Raw genomic sequence first — 22,487 nt, 5'->3', positions numbered from 1 at the left:
CCATCCAGCACTGACTAGTTTACTGGTTAAACAGCACGGTGGCGTTGGTATTTATTGTGAAGAAAACCTTAACTATGAAATCACAGTACGAGATTTTAGTTTAGAATGTTTAGTGAATTATTTTGCAGAGTATAAAATTATAGTTTCTGTTATTTACCGTCCACCGTCATATCCCATGTCTCTATTTAAGTATAATTTGGACAGATTATTGAATTGGCTTGAATCACATTGTGCCACTGTGGTAGTGATGGGAGATTTTAATGATGACATATTGAAATCTTCAAATCTCTGCAATTTTATGATAGAAAAAGGTTATGTTCAATATGTCACATCTCCCACAACAGAGAGGGGGACATTAATCGATCATTTATATGTTAAATCTACAGAGTATGATATAGATTCTGTAGTGGTGCCAACGTACTTCAGCGACCATGAAGGGATAGCATTTTCTTTCAAATGTACATCTACATAGGCCTTATATTTAGTCTGAATTGGTTCATTTAAAATGGACAGTTGTTGTTTATTGACATCTCATCACATTGTTGTGCATCGCTTCGTCTTTAATCATTTATTTACATTGTTGCGCGTTGCGTCGTCTTTAATCATGTATTTACATTTATGACATGAAGTTGTTTTAATTATGGATCATGGAGTTAGTTTGTAATGGGTTTTAAATGGTTGTTGACTTGTCAGTGTGGTGTTATAGTATTTATCATGCGCCTTGTTAATCATGAATTTTAAAGTGTTGTAATCAGGTGATGTGTTTTTATTGTATATTTAACTTGTATATGTTTGTATATAATGTGACCATACAGTGATGAGTGCACACATACTGTATGGTTTGTCCTTTGTCAAAGTTCCACTGACTGGTCTACCTGTACTTTTCTCTCCCCCTGTCTATCTCTCCCACTCATTATATCTTTCTGTCCAACTCTCTCTCCATTTCCCTGCCATCTGTATGCAGCCATATCTCTTTACCTCTCATCTGTCTGTGTAACTCAATGTTTCTCATCACCATCTTACTCTTACTCTTCCTAGCTCTCTCAAGTCCCAAGTTTCTCTCTTAAAGTGAAATCCAACTCTCTCTAACTCACTATCTCTCTTTACCCCCTCCTCTAACTCTGCCCCTTCCCCCTCTTTCTACCCCTCTCAACCCCCCTCCTCCTCTCTAACACACACTCTCACTCTCTCTCTCGTTAACTCTCTCTCTTTCTGACCTTTCTGTCCTTTGTTTCTCTCTCTCTCTCTCTCTCTCTGTCCCTGTGTTTCCTTTCCTTTCCTCCTCTCCTTGAACCACCACCTTATCGCGGTGGAGAGGTTTGCGTGCCCAAATGATCCTAGGAGCCGTGTTGTGAGGGGCTTTATGCTCCTGGTCGAGTCTCCCAGGACAAACAGGTTCTTGGTAATGGGTCAGACTAAGAGTGGTTCCCCAAATTAATGAGGAAAATAAAAATGTTTATTTTTAGTAATGCTCAGACGATAATCATGTTTATGTGAATTCTCACATAAACATTCACTATTCAGTTCACCTGGAGTTTGTTCATTGCTATTCACATGTTGTTCCTTGTCCCACTCCCCTCTGGGGAGTGCAACTGTTTCAGATGCCCTCCCACTGACTGCCCGGTGATGACTGGAACCTAGATGCCCTCCTGTGCCCTGATTCCTGTTCCATGAACTTGGACCCTCCCTTCCCTCGTCTGGCTGGATGACCCAGTGCCTGGCTGGGGTGACTCCTGTCCTGCCATGGGTGAGCCTCCCTCTGGCTTAGTTGAGTGGACTCTGGCTCTGTAGGCTTGACATCTATCTACATATGGATGCACATTGGTCCTGGACACATTTGCAGCTGTGAGTCCATGGGAGTGGATCTATCCTTCACTGTGGTTCTCCTCGAAGTTTCTAAGCACAGGAATGTTCTGGGACAGTTCTCTATTTACTTGTCTATTTCTGTTTCATTGTTGATTTTCTAACTTTCTGTTTGTAAAATCAATTCTCATGTTCACCCTAAGAGGCGACTGCTGCTGTGATTTTGGGCTTACAAAAATTAATTGAATTGAATATAGCTGTATTGATCATTGTTTTTGCATATTTGCATTGTAGTTATTTTGTGATAGATAATGGCAGTATTTTCATTTGCAATAGCAACATGCAATGTTTTTTTTTTGTTTTTTTAATGCTCATTGATGTTTATGTATGTACTGTTAAGCATGATTATGTGCATAATTATAGTTTTATAAATATATATATATATGCACTTAATGATGACTTTTTGGGTTACAGTGACATGCTAGATTTTGCACACTTGTTTATTTATAATCATTGTTTATACCTAATATTTATTCTATATAGTTATTTGTTGATAGTTAATGTTTTGATTTGTAATAACAACATGCTATGTTATGTATAAAGACTGAACTGTAAGAAATGTTTTTCAGTGTCAATTGTAATAAGATATTTTCTTATCTCTTAATTGAATACAAACCAATACAGTTTTATGGGTGAACATTTCAAATGGTCTTTGTCAATTTCATTTAGAACTGGTAAGACAAAATCTTTTAAATGAAGCTCAGCACACCACACACACACACTTTATACTGTCCATGACCTCCCATAATGTAGCCGCACATATGGTAGTTTTAAAACCTGAAACTAAACATTGTTTGGCTGTGCGTCATTGGGGCTTAATAGAAGAATCAGCTAATGGTGACATAGTTGGACATGCTTTTTTTAATCAGTAAAATATTTTTTTCTTAGATAACAGGGAATGGAATAAAGTGCTTGTATTCTGCCTCATTAGGTCATGTAAATACTTGGTTTACTCAGTCAAAAAAAAGTTAGTGGCTCAGGGATAAAGCATCAATGGATCAAAGTGACAAAATGAGATGGTCATCAAGTTTACTCTGGTTCAGATTCACATTTTAACAGTCATCTGGTCTGCACAATATCAACATGGAAATATGGCCACACCATAACATTATTGCACAGTTCCAACCTTCTGCTGATAAAGTGACATGAATACTGTGCACCTGCCCAATAAGAATAATGCTTTGTCTGGTCAGAGACTCAAGGTATCCAAAAGGTAAATTGTGGAAAATGATGTTAAAATTACATCCAACATGATTAGAAATGAATGTGGGCAATATGGTGAAGCATTTATATCATGATTTTCTGGGAGTCAAATCACAATGTAGATTTTATCACTAATCATGTACATGTTGTCTTTCTATTGTCTTTAAGAGGTACATCAAAAAATCTGGTTCTTAAAGTTCACACTGTAATGGGTTAAATCCTGCTGTCACTCAGAGCCATACAGGGGTTAACCAATAGGAATGGATGGGAAAAAAGTGTGAGTATGATCTGACAGTTGTATTAAATAATCATTATATGACATTAGATCGGGATCAGGATTTTCTTGTTATGATCATATGCATATATATATATATATATATATATAAGTATGGTATATTTATTATCCATCTGTATAATGTGTGTTAAAATTTTAATTTTACGTCATAATTCAATATATCTGTTACCACAGCAGCAACACTACTGACTTTAGTAAAAGCCACACATAAAATCTGTCACTGGAACTTTTTGTCCAGTTGACATATTTTACTTTTGGCTTTTACTGTGGCTCAGACCTGGACAACTGAGGGATTACACAGACAACACTACTGATTGCAAACCAGTAAACTAAGTTTACTTGTTTAGCAGATGAGTTTGGCCATCCATGTGTGTGATCACATACTGGTGCACGATAGAGTACAAAAATATAGATTTGGGTATTATAGATATATAATTGTCAGTTTAATTAGTGTAATATTTAAATTACCATGTATTTAATATTGTTTAAAACAATGAAATGGCTGTAAAACACTTTATAAACACTTTCAGACATTTGAGCAGTTTAATTGAATTATGTTATACTTCGTTTAATTTCATATTAAGGCCGTAATGATTTGCACTTAACAATTCTGAAGTTATAATATAGTTATTTATGCTTGTAAATAATAACAGTAGCAGCCAAGATGAACACAACAGTCACAGGAGCAAACCTGTTTCATCCTGTCACTACTTTACAGAACACATGCACACCTCAATGACTTCTTCAAGCAAATGATGCTAACAAAGTTATTTAAAGGGCCCATTTTGTGGTATTTTCTCATCTCTGTTGGATTACAGGTATGTTTTGATGTGGTAACAACATAGTATGGCTTAAAGCTCACAAGAGTCAGGTTTTCCATATTATAGGACTTTTAAAGTAGAGTTGGCTTGTAATGAAAAGTGCCACTTCTAAAGTGCTTTGAGTGACTTGAGGGTGAAAAACACACTATATAAAATGTGAACATTTACCATGAGTAAGCATTAATATGCATTTTATTATCATCTACAAAGTCCAGTATAATTTACTCCTGAACTACGACAGTTTCTACATCTGTCCTAGTCATGTCATCATCAGCTCTGTCACCGGTGTCTGTGAGAGGAGCATTGAGAGGAGTCGACCTGACTATAGCACAGCGCAAAACCCGGACCGGATCACTTTGAGTGACAGACTGGACTAGGCAGACAAAAAGATACATGCTGGATTTCTATGTAAACATTGGACAACATATGGAGCAGCAGAATGGATTTGGTAAACAATGGTTTTGACCATAGGTGATTAGCACTTCATGAGCTTTGCCCTCGGCCACTCCCTAAGGGCGGCACTGATGTGCCGCTTGCCTCTGTTTTATTGGGGCTTTTGGCTCATTAAACAAAGTCAAAGGACATTGGAAGCGCTGATGCAAATAATGCAAAAACATGGGTTTTTCCAGTCATTGCCATGGCAAAACAATGCAAAATAGAAACTTGGCCTCCCAGACTTTTTTGATGGGGATGACCTGAAGAATAACTATGCCAATTTTCACGTTCTTCACTGAAGGTCCTTGTTAGAAGATTTAGTAATTTATGAAAATATTGTTTTGTGCATCGCCATGGCAACCCAATGAAAAATATGACATGGTTCCAATTGACTTTTTTGATCGGGATGACAAAAGAATCCTCGTGCCAATTTTCACAATATTCCATGATACTAATATTTTTCTGATGAATGGGAAAATGTGGGAGCATTCCCATTAGGTTAACATTGGCAATTTGGCGTATCGCCATGGCAACACGGTGCATAAAACGATATAGGTCTGATTGACTTTATTTGGGAAAATTAAATTTTCGGTCCTCCATACAAATATATTAGATATTCTGTAGGGGGCGCTATTGCGCCAATTTAGTTTCTATCATAATGAGTAGTTTTAGGCCAGAAAGTTTTACAACTGATTTGAATTTGAGCAAAATCGGACTTCACATGTGCAAACGGAAGCAAATTTTCACATGTGAAAATTCAAAAAATTCCGATGGAATTTTGCGGCTTTGCGGCAAACAAACCATGAAGGGCATCATTATAAATTGGATAACTTTAGATGCCCCACTTGTCTAGATGATGTACAGTGATTTTCAGCCCTGCTGATGATGCCCCCTCAGAGGAGTTGATTAAAATGCGACGTCTGCATTTTGGAATTTTCAATCCAACATGGCTTCCAGTGTGTCAAGGGGTGTGGCCATAATATTTTTTTGTTTGGCATCACTTGATGAATGCATGTACCGAATTTTGTGGCTCTACGGCAAAGTTGACGTCAAGACGTCTCCCATTGACGCAATGTATTTTGACTTTTGCAGGGGGCGCTGTCACGCCCTTTTTTATGCCCAATGATGCAACACATAAAAAAATAAATTTTTCGGCAGACCTGAATTTTGGGCAAAATTTGGTGAGTTTTTGAATATGTTCAGGGGGTCAAATTCCTGCTCAAAGAGCAGAAGAAAGAAAAAAAATAAAAATAATAATATTTTTAGCAAAAACAATATATCCGATAACATTAGAAACACATATTATACGTTTTTTGAAAGCTCTCGACTTTCCCCACGTCACCGTGTGGTCAATGGCGAATGACCCCACGCCATGACGTCGGGGTCCGCCATTGACCTCCCATTGACTTCCATTCATTTTAGCAGTAATAAAGATGGCCCATGCCTGCGGCATGGGGGCTTGGATAGGGCTCGATGCCAGGAGTGTGTTTGGGGACATGAGCGCTTCGCGCTGCGTCAGCGTCAACATTGAGTCAATGGGCGAAGCAAGAACAAACATGCATGTCCCATGCCTATGGCATGGGTTGCTGGGACACAGGAGTCTGTGTAGGGGGCGACGGGGGACGACTCCTGCTATTCACTCCTGTTGACGCATGTCAGCGTCAACGTTGCTAGGACACAGGATGTATTTTGACTTTTGCAGGGGGCGCTGTCGCGCCATTTTTTTATGCCCAATGATGCAACACATAAAAAAAATATTTTTTTGCCAGACCTGAATTTTGGGCAAAATTTGGTGAGTTTTTGAATATGTTCAGGGGGTCAAATTCCTGCTAAAAGAGCAGAAGAAAGAAGAAAATAATAAAAATTTAAGCCGCAAGCGGCATCAAACGGCCCTCACGGGCCGTGCTTCACACTCTGCCGACCCAGCACTCCCTACAGGAGGCGCTAACACACCAGTTTTGTCCATGTTATTGCAGCTTTGGGCTGTAATTGTCACTAAACAAAGTCTAAACACAGTGGAAGGACTGATGCACAAAATGCAAAAACATGAGTTTTCCAGGCATCACCATGGCAACACCGTGCAAAATACAAACTTGGCCCCCTGGACTTTTTTGACGGGGACGACCTGAAGAATCACTGTGCCAAATTTTATGTTCATCGTTGACGGTAATAAGTCGTTATAAGACTTTGAAATGTACGAAAATTTGGAAATTTTTCCATTAGGATAACATGGGCGCTTTCGCGCAACGCCATGGCAACCCAGTGAAAAATATGACTTGGGTCTGATTGACTTTTTTGATCAGGATGACATGAAGAGTCATGGTGCCAAATTTCACATTATTCCATGAAACTAATATTTTTCCCATGAATGGGAAAAATTGGGAGGTTTCCCATTAGGATAACATTGGCAGTTTGGCGCATCGCCATGGCAACACGGTGCAAAAGACGACATAGGTCTGATTGGCTTTATTGATTGGGATGACCCAATGGATTTTTGTGTCAAATTTGATAACAATTGGGAAAACTAGATTTTCGGCCGTCCATACAAATATATTAGATGTTCTGTAGGGGGCGCTATCGCGCCAATTTAGTTTCTATCATAATGAGTAGCTTTAGGCCGGAACGTTTTACAACTGATTCAAATTTGAGCCAAATCAGACTTTGCATGTGCAAACGGGAGCAAATTTTGACTTTTGAAAATTGCAAAAATTCTGATGGAATTTTGCGGCTTCGCCGCACGGAAACCGTAAAAGGGATCATCATAAATTGGATAACTTTAGATGCCCCACTTGTCTAGATGATGTACAGTGAATTTCAGCCCAGCCGGTGAAGCGCCTTCAGAGGAGTTGACGAAAATGCGAGGTCAGCGAAAACGCTGACTCGGCATTTTGGAATTTTCAATCCAAGATGGCCGACTTCCGGTGCATCAGAGGGCGTGGCCATAATAATATTTTTTGTTTGGCATCACTTGAAGAATGTATGTACCGAATTTCGTAGCTCTACGCCGAAGTTGACGTCAGGACGTCTCCCATTGACGCAATGTATTTTGACTTTTGCAGGGGGCGCTGTCGCGCCATTTTTTTATGCCCAATGATGCACCACATAAAAAAATAAATTTTTCGGCAGACCTGAATTTTGGGCAAAATTTGGTGAGTTTTCGAATATGTTCAGGGGGTCAAATTCCTGCTCAAAGAGCAGAAGAAAGAAATAAAAATAAAAAAAAAAATAATAATATTTTTAGCAAAAACAATATATCCGATAACATTAGAAACACATATTATACGTTTTTTGAAAGCTCTCGACTTTCCCCACGTCACCGTGGGGTCAATGGCGAATGACGAGCGCTAACGCGCTCGTCATTCGCCATGACGTCGGGGTCCGCCATTGACCTCCCATTGACTTCCATTCATTTTAGCAGTAACAAGTATGGCCCATGCCTGCGGCATGGGGGCTTGGATAGAGCTCGATGCCAGGAGTGTGTTTGGAGACATTAGCGCTTCGCGCTGCGTCAGCGTCAACATTGAGTCAATGGGCTTCGCCCATTGACTCAATGTTGACGCTGACATGCTAGCAAGAACAAATATGCATGTCCCATGCCTACGGCATGGGTTGCTAGGACACAGGAGTCTGTGCAGGGGGCGATGGGGGAGGACTCCTCCTATTGACTCCTGTTAACGCATGTCAGCGTCAACATCGAGTCAATGGGCTTCGCCCATTGACTCGATGTTGACGCTGACATGCTAGCAATAACAAATATGCAAGCCCATGCCTACGGCATGGGTTGCTAGGACACAGGAGTCTGTGCAAGGTCGCGGTGCTGCCACGAAGTTGCGCGCTTCGCGCGCAACTTCGTGAAGACAGTCTGCAACGATGAGTGCTTCGCACTCATCGTTGCGGAAGCAATAGGCCCTACGCCCTGTAGGGGCTCGGGCCTAATTAAAGCCGCAAGCGGCATCGAACGGCCCTCGCGGGCCGTGCTCCGCACTTGGCCGACCCGGCACTCCCTGTGGGTGGCGCTAACGCGCCACTTGTCCCTTTTTTATTGCGGCTTTGGGCTGCACTTGTCACCAAACAAGTCAATTTGTGCTGATGCACAAAATGCAATTACATGGGTTTTCCAGGCATCGCCATGGCAACACCATGCAAAATACAAACTTGGCCCCCTGGACTTTTTTGACGAGGACGACCTGAAGAATCACTGTGCCAAATTTTATGTCCGTCGTTGACGGTAATATGTCGTTATAAGACTTTGAAATGTACGAAAATTTGGAAATTTCCCCATTAGGATAACATGGGCGCTTTCGCGCATCGCCATGGCAACCCAGTGGAAAATATGACATGGGTCTGATTGACTTTTTTGATCAGGATGACATGAAGAGTCATGGTGTCAAATTTCACATTATTCCATGAAACTAATATTTTTCCCATGAATGGGAAAAATTGTGAGGTTTCCCATTAGGATAACATTGGCAGTTTGGCGCATCGCCATGGCAACACGGTGCAAAAGACGCCATAGGTCTGATTGACTTTATTGATTGGGATGACCCAATGGAATTTTGTGTCAAATTTGGTAACATTTGGGAAAACTAAATTTTCGGTCCTCCATACAAATTTATTAGATGTTCTGTAGGGGGCGCTATCGCGCCAATTTACTTTCTGTGATAATGATTAGCTTTAGGCCCGAAGGTTTTACAACTGATTCGAATTTGACCAAAATCGGACTTTGCATGCGCAAACGGGAGCAAATGTTGAAATTTGAAAATTGCAAAAATTCCGATGGAATTTTGCGGCTTCGCCGCATGGAAACCGTAAAAGGGATCATCATAAATTGGATAACTTTAGATGCCCCCCTTGTCTAGATGACGTACAGTGAATTTCAGCCCAGCCGGTGAAGCGCCTTCAGAGGAGTTGACGAAAATGCGAGGTCAGCGAAAACGCTGACTCGGCATTTTGGAATTTTCAATCCAAGATGGCCGACTTCCGGTGCGTCAGGGGGCGTGGCCACAATAATCTTTTTTATTTGGCATCTCTTGAAGAATGCATGTACCGAATTTCGTGGCAGTATGAAAAAGTTGACGTTGACGTCTCCCATTGACGTCAAAAATTTGACTTTTGCAGGGGGCGCTGTCGCGCCATTTTTTAATGCCCAATGACGCCCAACATAAAAAAATAAATTTTTCACCAGACCTGAATTATGGGCAAAATTTGGTGAGTTTTGGAATATGTTCAGGGGGTCAAATTACTGCTCAAAGAGCAGAAGAAAGAAGAAATAAAAAAAAATTAAAGCCGCAAGCGGCATCGAACGGCCCTCGCGGGCCGTGCTTCGCACTCGGCCGACCCGGCACTCGCTGTGGGTGGCGCTAACGCGCCACTTGTCCCTTTTTTATTGCGGCTTTGGGCTGCACTTGTCACCAAACAAGTCAAAACACATCGGAAGTGCTGATGCACAAAATGGCAAAATTTGATTTTTCCAGGCATCGCCATGGCAACACCGTGCAAAATACAAACTTGGCCCCCGGACTTTTTCAACGGGGATGACCTGAAGAATCACTGTGCCAAATTTTATGTCCGTCGTTGACGGTAATAAGTCGTTATAAGACTTTGAAATGCATGAAAATTTGGAAATTTTGCCATTAGGATAACATGGGCGCTTTCGCACATCGCCATGGCAACCCAGTGAAACAAATTGCATGGGTCCCATTGACTTTTTTCATCAGGATGACATGACGAGTCATGGTGCCAAATTTCACATTATTCCATGAAACTAATATTTTTCCCATGAATGGGAAAAATTGGGAGGTTTCCCATTAGGATAACATTGGCAGTTTGGTGCATCACCATGGCAACACGGTGCATAAAACGACATAGGTCTAATTGACTTTATTGATTGGGATGACCCAATGGAATTTTGTGTCAAATTTGGTAACATTTGGGAAAACTAAATTTTCAGCCTTCCATACAAATTTATTTGTTATTCTATAGGGGGCGCTGTCGCGCCAAATTTATTTGTTTCACAATCAGGAGAATTAGGCATGAAAGTTTTACAACTGATTCGAATTTGAGCAAAATCGGACTTTGCTTGCGCAAACGGGAGCAAATTTTGACTATTGAAAATTGCAAAAATTCCGATGGAATTTTGCGGCTTTGCCGCACGGAAACCGTAAAAGGGATCATCATAAATTGGATAACTTTTGATGCCCCACTTGTCTAGATGATGTACAGTGAATTTCAGCCCTGCAGGTGAAGCGCCTTCAGAGGAGTTGACGAAAATGCGACGTCAGCGAAAACGCTGACTTTGCATTTTGGAATTTTCAATCCAAGATGGCCGACTTCCGGTGCGTCAGGGGGCGTGGCCATAATAATCTTTTTTTTTTGGCATCACTTGAAGAATGCGTGTACCGAATTTCGTGGCTCTACGGCAAAGTTGACGTCGGGACGTCTCCCATTGACGCAATGTATTTTGACTTTTGCAGGGGGCGCTGTCGCGCCATTTTTTTATGCCCAATGATGCACCACATAAAAAAATAAATTTTTCGCCAGACCTGAATTTTGGGCAAAATTTGGTGAGTTTTTGAAAATGTTCAGGGGGTCAAATTCCTGCTCAAAGAGCAGAAGAGGAAGAAAAAAAAATTAAAGCCGCAAGCGGCATCGAACGGCCCTCGCGGGCCGTGCTTCGCACTCGGCCGACCCGGCACTCCCTGTGGGTGGCGCTAACGCGCCACTTGTCCCTTTTTTATTGCGGCTTTGGGCTGCACTTGTCACCAAACAAGTCAAAACACATGGGAAGTGCTGATGCACAAAATGCAAAAACATGGGTTTTGCAGGCATCGCCATGGCAACACCGTGCAAAATACAAACTTGGCCCCTTGGACTTTTTTGTCGGGGACGACCTGAAGAATCACTGTGCCAAATTTTATGTCCGTCGTTGACGGTAATAAGTCGTTATGAGACTTTAAAATGTACGAAAATTTGGAAATTTTCCCATTAGGATAACATGGGCGCTTTCGCGCATCGCCATGGCAACCCAGTGAAAAATATGACAAGGGTCTGATTGACTTTTTTGATCAGGATGACATGAAGAGTCATGGTGCCAAATTTCACATTATTCCATGAAACTAATATTTTTCCCATGAATGGGAAAAATTGGGAGGTTTCCCATTAGGATAACATTGGCAGTTTGGCGCATCGCCATGGCAACACGGTGCAAAAGACGACATAGGTCTGATTGGCTTTATTGATTGGGATGACCCAATGGAATTTTGTGTCAAATTTGGTAACATTTGGGAAAACTAAATTTTTGGCCTTCCATACAAATTTATTAGATGTTCTGTAGGGGGCGCTATCGCACCAATTTACTTTCTATCATAATGAGTAGCTTTAGGCCCGAAGGTTTTACAACTGATTCGAATTTGAGCCAAATCGGACTTTGCATGCGCAAACGGGAGCAAAATTTGAAATTTGAAAATTGCAAAAATTCCGATGGAATTTTGCGGCTTCGCCGCACGGAAACCATAGAAGGGATCATCATAAATTGGATAACTTTTGATGCCCCACTTGTCTAGATGATGTACAGTGATTTTCAGCCCTGCCGGTGAAGCGCCTTCAGAGGAGTTGACGAAAATGCGAGGTCAGCGAAAACGCTGACTCGGCATTTTGGAATTTTCAATCCAAGATGGCTGACTTCCGGTGCGTCAGGGGGCGTGGCCATAATAATCTTTTTTGTTTGGCATCACTTGAAGAATGCGTGTACCGAATTTCGTGGCTATATGAAAAAGTTGACGTCGACGTCTCCCATTGACGTCAAAAAAGTGACTTTTGCAGGGGGCGCTGTCGCGCCATTTTTTTATGCCCAATGATGCACTACATAAAAAAATAAATTTTTCGCCGGACCTGAATTATGGGCAAAATTTGGTGAGTTTTTGAATATGTTCAGGGGGTCAAATTACTGCTCAAAGAGCAGAAGAGGAAGAAATAAAAATAATAATAAAAATAATAATATTTTTAGCAAAAACAATATATCCGATAACATTAGAATGACATATTATACGTTTTTTGAAAGCTCTCGACTTTCCCCACGTCACCGTGGGGTCAATGGCGAATGACGAGCGCTGACGCGCTCGTCATTCGCCATGACGTCGGGGCCCGCCATTGACCTCCCATTGACTTCCATTCATTTTAGCAGTAACAAGTATGGCCCATGCCTGCGGCATGGGGGCTTGGATAGGGCTCGATGCCAGGAGTGTGTTTGGGTACATTAGCGCTTCGCGCTGCGTCAGCGTCAACATTGAGTCAATGGGCTTCGCCCATTGACTCAATGTTGACGCTGACATGCTAGCAACAACAAATATGAAAACCCATGCCTACGGCATGGGTTGCTAGGACACAGGAGTCCGTGCAAGGTCGCGGTGCTGCCACGAAGTTGCGCGCTTCGCGCGCAACTTCGTGAAGACAGTCTGCAACGATGAGTGCTTCGCACTCATCGTTGCGGAAGCAATAGGCCCTACGCCCTGTAGGGGCTCGGGCCTAAAAAAAAAAATAATATTTTTAGCAAAAACAATATATCCGATAACATTAGAATGACATATTATACGTTTTTTGAAAGCTCTCGACTTTCCCCACGTCACCGTGGGGTCAATGGCGAATGACGAGCGCTAACGCGCTCGTCATTCGCCATGACGTCGGGGTCCGCCATTGACCTCCCATTGACTTCCATTCATTTTAGCAGTAATAAGTATGGCCCATGCCTGCGGCATGGGGGCTTGGATAGGGCTCGATGCCAGGAGTGTGTTTGGGGACATTAGCGCTTCGCGCTTCGCGCTGCGTCAGCGTCAACATTGAGTCAATGGGATTCGCCCATTGACTCGATGTTGACGCTGACATGCTAGCAACAACAAATATGAAAACCCATGCCTACGGCATGGGTTGCTAGGACACAGGAGTCTGTGCAAGGTCGCGGTGCTGCCACGAAGTTGCGCGCTTCGCGCGCAACTTCGTGAAGACAGTCTGCAACGATGAGTGCTTCGCACTCATCGTTGCGGAAGCAATAGGCCCTACGCCCTGTAGGGGCTCGGGCCTAAAAAAAAAAATAATAAAAATAATAATAATTTTAGCAAAAACAATATATCCGATAACATTACAATGACATATTATACGTTTTTTGAAAGCTCTCGACTTTCCCCACGTCACCGTGGGGTCAATGGCGAATGACGAGCGCTAACGCGCTCGTCATTCGCCATGGCGTCGGGGTCCGCCATTGACCTCCCATTGACTTCCATTCATTTTAGCAGTAACAAGTATGGCCCATGCCTGCGGCATGGGGGCTTGGATAGGGCTCGATGTCAGGAGTGTGTTTGGGGACATTAGCGCTTTGCGCTGCGTCAGCGTCAACATTGAGTCAATGGGCGAAGCCCATTGACATGCTAGCAAGAACAAATATGGATGTCCCATGCCTACGGCATGGGTTGGTAGGACACAGGAGTCTGTGCAGGGGGCGATGGGGGACGACTCCTCCTATTGACTCCTGTTAACGCATGTCAGCATCAACATCGAGTCAATGGGCTTCGCCCATTGACTCGATGTTGACGCTGACATGCTAGCAACAACAAATATGAAAACCCATGCCTACGGCATGGGTTGCTAGGACACAGGAGTCTGTGCAAGGTCGCGGTGCTGCCACGAAGTTGCGCGCTTCGCACGCAACTTCGTGAAGACAGTCTGCAACGATGAGTGCTTCGCACTCATCGTTGCGGAAGCAATAGGCCCTACGCCCTGTAGGGGCTCGGGCCTAAAAAAAAAATAATAAAAATAATAATAATTTTAGCAAAAACAATATATCCGATAACATTACAATGACATATTATACGTTTTTTGAAAGCTCTCGACTTTCCCCACGTCACCGTGGGGTCAATGGCGAATGACGGGCGCTGACGCGCCCGTCATTCGCCATGACGTCGTGCTCCGCCATTGACCTCCCATTGACTTCCATTCATTTTAGCAGTTATAAGTATGGCCCATGCCTGCGGCATGGGGGCTTGGATAGGGCTCGATGTCAGGAGTGTGTTTGGGGACATGAGCGCTTCGCGCTGCGTCAGCGTCAACATTGAGTCAATGGGCTTCGCCCATTGACTCAATGTTGACGCTGACATGCTAGCAAGAACAAATATGCATGTCCCATGCCTACGGCATGGGTTGCTAGGACACAGGAGTCTGTGCAGGGGGCGATGGGGGACGACTCCTCCTATTGACTCCTGTTGACGCATGTCAGCGTCAACATCGAGTCAATGGGCTTCGCCCATTGACTCGATGTTGACGCTGACATGCTAGCAACAACAAATATGCAAACCCATGCCTACGGCATGGGTTGCTAGGACACAGGAGTCTGTGCAAGGTCGCGGTGCTGCCACGAAGTTGCGCGCTTCGCGCGCAACTTCGTGAAGACAGTTTGCAACGATGAGTGCTTCGCACTCATCGTTGCGGAAGCAATAGGCCCTACGCCCTGTAGGGGCTCGGGCCTAATAATAATTTTAGCAAAAACAATATATCCGATAACATTACAATGACATATTATATGTTTTTTGAAAGCTCTCGACTTTCCCCACGTCACCGTGGGGTCAATGGCGAATGACGAGCGCTAACGCGCTCGTCATTCGCCATGACATCGGGGTCCGCCATTGACCTCCCATTGACTTCCATTCATTTTAGCAGTAATAAGTATGGCCCATGCCTGCGGCATGGGGGCTTGGATAGGGCTCGATGCCAGGAGTGTGTTTGGGGACATTAGCGCTTCGCGCTGCGTCAGCGTCAACATTGAGTCAATGGGCTTCGCCCATTGACTCAATGTTGACGCTGACATGCTAGCAAGAACAAATATGCATGTCCCATGCCTACGGCATGGGTTGCTAGGACACAGGAGTCTGTGCAGGGGACGATGGGGGACGACTCCTCCTATTGACTCCTGTTAACGCATGTCAGCGTCAACATCGAGTCAATGGGCTTCGCCCATTGACTCGATGTTGACGCTGACATGCTAGCAACAACAAATATGCAAACCCATGCCTACGGCATGGGTTGCTAGGACACAGGAGTCTGTGCAAGGTCGCGGTGCTGCCACGAAGTTGCGCGCTACGCGCGCAACTTCGTGAAGACAGTCTGCAACGATGAGTGCTTCGCACTCATCGTTGCGGAAGCAATAGGCCCTACGCCCTGTAGGGGCTCGGGCCTAATTATACGTTTTTTGAAAGCTCTCGACTTTCCCCACGTCACCGTGGGGTCAATGGCGAATGACGGGCGCGTCAGCGCCCGTCATTCGCCATGACGTCGTGCTCCGCCATTGACCTCCCATTGACTTCCATTCATTTTAGCAGTTATAAGTATGGCCCATGCCTGCGGCATGGGGGCTTGGATAGGGCTCGATGTCAGGAGTGTGTTTGGGGACATGAGCGCTTCGCGCTGCGTCAGCGTCAACATTGAGTCAATGGGCTTCGCCCATTGACTCAATGTTGAGGCTGACATGCTAGCAAGAACAAATATGCATGTCCCATGCCTACGGCATGGGTTGCTAGGACACAGGAGCCCGTCATTCGCCATGACGTCGGGCTCCGCCATTGACCTCCCATTGACTTCCATTCATTTTAGCAGTTATAAGTATGGCCCATGCCTGCGGCATGGGGGCTTGGATAGGGCTCGATGTCAGGAGTGTGTTTGGGAACATGAGCGCTTCGCGCTGCGTCAGCGTCAACATTGAGTCAATGGGCTTCGCCCATTGACTCAATGTTGACGCTGACATGCTAGCAAGAACAAAAATGCATGTCCCATGCCTACGGCATGGGTTGCTAGGACACAGGAGTCTGTGCAAGGTCGCGGTGCTGCCACGAAGTTGCGCGCTTCGCGCGCAACTTCGTGAAGACAGTCTGCAACGATGAGTGCTTCGCACTCATCGTTGCGGAAGCAATAGGCCCTACGCCCTGTAGGGGCTCGGGCCTAATTAAAGTGGATATTCTATAGTAAAAGAATGAAACATAAAGCAGTTTGTCCTGACACTTACAGATTACACTCAGAGTGTAAACAGTTGTCTGAGTGCTGATGGGGTTGCTGATTTCACACACGTATTTTCCACTGTCTTTTCTCTTCAGGACTGTAAAGGACAACACTCGTTTTTGGTCATAAAATACAATGTTTTCAGAAGGATTTAGCTCCTGTTCATTTATCAACCACTTTCTGGTGAAAATGGGGCCAGAGGCATCACAGGTTATATTCACTGAGGTGCCTTCGATTGGCTCATTGGATGATGACTCAACATGAATATTTGTGATTCTCCCTGTGAAAGAAAAAATTAAAAAAATCTAAATGTAATTTGTTCAAAATTAAACTAGAACAACAAAAGTATATTCTTTGTGATTTGATGTAAGATTTTGAACGTTTCATATCTTCTTTGAATCCAAACTTGACCCACTGACTTACTCAGCACAGAGATGCTTGCAGGTTGAGACGTTTTATATCTGAGAGTTTTGCTGTTGAAAGCCTGACAGCTGTAGTTTCCACTCTGACTCGTCTGGATGTTTATCATTTGTATCTGTGCTCCAGTAAAAGACAGCAGCTCTCCATTTAAAAGCCATTTAAACTGAGCTGCAGGTCTGGAGTCAGCTGAGCAGGACAGAGACACGTCTGAGCCTTCCTCATAGTAATCAAGTAAAGGAGAGATGCTCAAAATGGCACCATCAGGTCCATCTGAAAATATCAAATATAAGTTACATTAAGTTAGACATGGGATTGTTTGTGCATTTGTGTATTTTAACTGTAGACATCCTTTACTCACAGTTGATGGAGAGTTGTACTGGGTCACTGATGTTGCTACTGACAAGATTAGACACTTTACATGTGAATGGTCCCTGGTCATAGCGCCCCACAGTGGTTATAGTGAGAGTTGCTCCTCCATCAGTGAGGTGCCCTCTGTCACTGGCTGTAACTTCAATACTGCCATTTAACCAGAGGAAAGTTGTCAAACTGGCCCCAGCAGCAGAACAGGAGAGAGTCACAGAACTGTTGAACTCCACTAAGTCTGAGCTGCTGACTGTGACTCTCACATTAGACACTGGCTCTGATGGGAGCAAAATGACAAAAGAGTTAAATCAAACCCACAAAGAGAAGGTTCTGCAGAGAAACACAATAATTCATGGTAAAGAACCAGATAACACAGGGTCAAATTTTTCATACAGAAAAAAAACAAAAAAAACAAACAAACAAAAAACTGACCAAGTATCTTATACTGATGACTAAGGTTATTTTTTTCAATGAATAAACATTGACATAGCAACTACATACACATTACACTCCAGTCGTTTGACTGATCATACAGAAGGATTTGTTGATATATAATTCTGAACCTGATTTATTAAGGTTTTAACTGCAATGCTTATTTTTACACCAATCTTCAGGGTCTGAAGGTTTAGTTTAGTCAAATACTGAATAAAGTCCAAACCCCCCAGTATGTCAACAAAAAGAATCAAGACATATAAGAATGGCTCTATCCATGGCTCAGATTTATATGGGCAATTTTAACACATAAAACACCTATGTATATATAACACTCAGAAAACAAACATATTACAGTATAACTGTAATATGTTTGTTTTCTTAGATTAGTAAACTACAGAAGAAGTTTAAAACATCTCTAAATTTTACATATTTTTTTTATAATCACCCACAGTGTCTCCCCTTAAATATGACATATATGTCATTTATATTGTAGTCAAACCTTTGTGCTCTTACATTAAATATAAACATAATAATACAAAATGTATAATTACCATAAACGTTCAATATAATGGATCCAACTATTGCTGCAGCTCCTGCTGGTATAATGTTAACTCTGTACTGTCCAGTGTCACTAAGAGCCACGTTCCTGAGCTCCAGAGATCCAGTAGAGATGAACAGAGTGATCCTGCCTTCATACTCTGGACCAGTGAAGTTACCACCAGCATTTGAAGTGATGATATTTTTAGTGCCAGTTGACCAGGATATTGATATAAATGGAGTTTGTGTTGGAGCCAGTGATGTGGTGAACATGACTGTGCCTCCTAGAGCTGCATCCACAGAGTCAGGCAACACACCAGCTCCTGAGACTAAACCTGAAGAGTGGAGAGCAGTGTAATTGAAAAATCGGCAACAACAGTAGAGTAATTAAGGAAAGTTTAAAATATTCTAGCAGTTCTTACCAAACGTAGCACAAAGAATGATCACTTTGACACACATCTTCTGTAGTTTGTGTCACAGGACACTGTGGTCATATAAAGTACGGTATATATATATATATATATATATATATATATATATATATATATATATATATATATATATATATATATATATATATATATATATATATATATATATATATATATATATATATATATATATATGAGGAAGTACTGTTGTGTTTTGTCATTTGTTTGTTTAGTTTTGCTTGATTAATCATTATACACTGCTCCATATCTCATATCACGTTATTACAGGTACCTACTTTGTGCTCAGTGCTTAGAGAGTTTTACTCTAGCTTCACTCAGGTGGTCAGTATGAGTTATCAGACAGTGCAAACTGTATCTTTGGAATTATGATATTTTCATATTAAAACAATCATATTCATTTACTACTTTATTATTTTACTTTAGTGTAGTAAGGGCTGTGAGTGGGTAAAAAGGACTGGAAGGAAGACAGTGCTAAACAACAGGTTAATAATAATCGTGTTTAAAAAGATTTATTTCAATACTTATTATAGAACAAAATCCCACATTACAGAGTCAGAGTTTATACTGCACCACCATCTACTGTGTGTAATACATGGGTTTGCCAACATGGAACATCTCTGTTAAAGGCATGTGTATGTGTAGTATTCAAGCAGATGTGTTCCAAACATGTCTGTATGGAAGCACAACAACACATCATACAACAAATAACAAAACATACTGTTATCGCTTAACTTCCAACCAATAAAGACATTACTGTTATAAAACAACTATTACAGAACTACTTTTCAAGTGAATACCAGAGTGATCTAGAAGAAAAGATCATGAATGATGAATTCCTGTACAATCTGGTGATATAGAGCTCCTGCAGTTGTCATTCAATCATGGTATGAACCTCCAAACTCCACACTGGCAGTGGTAGCAGCTGAGAATTCCCATTGAAACTAACCGTGTCGCCCATAATTAACAAACTTGATCAGAGTTTCAAAGATTGTGGATTATTGTTGCGATGTAGCCTTCACATTATCAAAGGTAGAAGAAAGCCTGACCTTGTTTTGTTTTATCTCAGTGATTCAACCAATGTCTCATAACAATTCGACAGTTGTACGTTTGTGTTTTGCCAATTAGCATTTTCGTCTATTAATTAATCAAATCAATGATTGCTGCAACTTATTTATGACTAAAATGCAAACCCTATTAGGCAGGTTTTTGAATGGAACGCTTATATGAAAAACAAATGAGTGGTTATAGTGAGAGTTGCTCCTCCATCAGTGAGGTGCACTCTGTCACTGGCTGTAACTTCAGTACTGCCATTTAACCAGAGGAAAGTTGTCAAACTGGCCCCATCAGCAGAACAGGAGAGAGTCACAGAACTGTTGAACTCCACTAAGTCTGAGCTGCTGACTGTTACACGTGGTTTAGGGACTTCATCTGTGGAGAAAGTAAAACTAGTCATCTATGTTTAATGATATTTAACAGAGAAAAACATATAACCAAGTACTGAACTTTTTTAATTGAATATTTAAAAATATTGTTTATCAAAAAGGTATGAAGTCTAGATAAATGCTTTGTAATTCTGAATTAATGAATTAATGAACAAACAGCAGCAACAATAATAATTCTAGAGTACCTTTAACATACTTTGAAACTCAACATGTACCTGTAATGTAGTGACACCAATCATTTGTGCACCTCCTGGTATAAGAGTCACATTCTTCAGCTCCAGACATCCAGTAGAGATGAATAAAGTGATCCTGCCTTCATACTCTGGAGCAGTGAAGTTACCAGTGTTACAAGTTTGTATTGAAGTCAGTGATGTGTTGAATTAAATATTAAATGTTTTTATTTTTATATAACAAATAAAAGGGAAAGGATATTTCATTAAATGATTGTAGCTTAAATCTGTGCTATTGTAAATATGGTTTAAAGATTGTGCTTTTATAATATTTTGAACTGTAATGTGCCCAACAAGGGACAGGAGTTAGCACTAGTAGTTGTTTGTTTTTTTTTTGTTTTTTTTTATGTACATGCATAAATAACTATATAGTTCCCATTGTGTTGGTCTGCTTCTGTAATATAATATATATCTCGTCCTTTCAGAGTGATTGAGGAAGAGCTTAGAACAGTGAAGTACAGTCCTCCCTGTTATCTTGTAGCCAGTATAACTTGGTTAATTATTATCATTTAATGTTTTGCTGTGTGGAGAATAACATTTTTAATATAACGAAGGCATGTTTTAATGACGGAGAATGGCAGTGTCTCATTGCAAAAGCTGATGAAGGTTGTGCTTTATTTGAAGTAGTTCTTAAAGTTCTGATGGATCTATGGAGCTCAGCATTGACTGCCCGCTCTGGTTCCAGAAGTAAATTTTCCTTTAATTTTTCCCAAAGACATTTCAACAAATTAAAATATTAAGAGTTCAAAGGCATCGCAGAGACTGCCCAGCTACAGTATGTGGTGACTACTCTCGCTAACACGGATATCCAAAGTACAAAAAACACAATAAAAATGTACGAATCAGCGAAATGCTTTAATAACAGTTTATAAACTTTGACAGAGGTACATAGTTGCTTTTTGTGGAAATGAAGAACAGAGACGCAGTTCACATCCTTACTCCATTGTTTATTTCAAAAAGAACAACAAGCAACAAACAAATCTCCTCTAGCCAATAGAAATTAACCTTGTAAATACGTAAGTAGTACCATGTTGAGCTTTTATACTTTTTGGACTTCAGGTAAATAAACAAAACAAAATCAATATCAATGTCTGCCCATAAAACTCTTGAAAATAATACAGATGTACACCATACAACCATGGCATGCTCTGCATAATAGAGAAATGCCATCATGTTGTGGCAGGCTGAAATACCAAGTCTATCATAGGTGATTACCTATGGTCTTCTGCTTTCTAGTCTCGGTTGCCTATCCTCTTCAACACCAGGCTCACTTTAGGCAGGAGAAGGTGGTGGGTGAGGTCCCTCTTCCTTTTACTAGGTCGGTGTTGCCCTCTGGAGGACGGACCTCTGCTGCACCTGGCTCTGTCTCTGGCAGCACATCTGCAGGTGGGTCAGAACTGGTGGTCCTCTGAGGTTGTGGCGGTGAGTCAAGGAGGCGTGGCACAGAGTAATACTTGTCCTCATCGTTGTCCTCTTCTGACTGGATCATCTCAAGTGTTGTCTCTGCTTGTCTGGTAATTGTCTTTTTCTTTGGCTGTAATTAAGTCTCTAGAGGCAGGTGGTCACATGGCATTAGGAGATAGGGGTGTAATGTTCTGGATCCGAATTTGCTTCTCTCAGGTTTCAGTTCATAAACAGCTTTGTTTGCATTCTCTCGTGTGACCTCAAGTACCTGTAAAGAAGGGTGCATAGTACAAGTAATTGCCCATAATTGCCCATTTAAGAGCCAAGAATTGTAGCTTGTCTGAATGTAAGTTACAGTTTTTCTCGGCTGTGGTTAGCGTTCTTCATAAGCTATCACACGAACTTACCATTTTGCTTTGATACAAGACAGTGCCTAGTCCCGGGTTAGAGGCATCTGTATGTAAGATAAAGGGCTATGTGACCTCAGGAAAACCTCAAATAGGAGGCTGTACTAAAAACAGTCAGTCAGCTGCTGAAACACTTACTGCGAC

At 41.9% G+C, this 22,487-nt stretch overlaps 2 protein-coding genes across 3 annotated transcripts in view; both read right to left on the bottom strand.

Moving 5' to 3' along the window:
- The window catches only part of LOC117384179 (carcinoembryonic antigen-related cell adhesion molecule 5-like), a 118,442-nt gene extending 99,534 nt beyond the window's left edge, over positions 1–18,908 (bottom strand). For both annotated transcript variants that reach the window (XM_055227602.1, XM_055227603.1), the window contains exons 1-5: positions 18,831–18,908; positions 18,423–18,743; positions 17,432–17,713; positions 17,077–17,343; positions 16,661–16,933 (exon numbers count right to left, since the gene is read on the bottom strand). In XM_055227602.1, the coding sequence (XP_055083577.1) occupies positions 16,661–16,933; positions 17,077–17,343; positions 17,432–17,713; positions 18,423–18,743; positions 18,831–18,867 (1,180 nt within the window). In that variant the 5' untranslated portion in view covers positions 18,868–18,908. The remainder of the gene's footprint in view (positions 1–16,660; positions 16,934–17,076; positions 17,344–17,431; positions 17,714–18,422; positions 18,744–18,830) is intronic.
- Positions 1–22,487, bottom strand: part of LOC117384180 (hemicentin-1-like) — a 173,580-nt gene that overhangs the window by 113,176 nt on the left and 37,917 nt on the right. The gene's annotated exons all lie outside the window — the stretch shown is intronic.

The sequence above is a fragment of the Periophthalmus magnuspinnatus genome, chromosome 16 (genome assembly GCF_009829125.3).
Source record: "Periophthalmus magnuspinnatus isolate fPerMag1 chromosome 16, fPerMag1.2.pri, whole genome shotgun sequence".
NCBI classification, from domain to species: Eukaryota; Metazoa; Chordata; class Actinopteri; order Gobiiformes; family Gobiidae; genus Periophthalmus; species Periophthalmus magnuspinnatus.
Note: the sequence above shows the minus strand (reverse complement) of the source record. Positions and strands in the feature narration are given on the sequence as shown.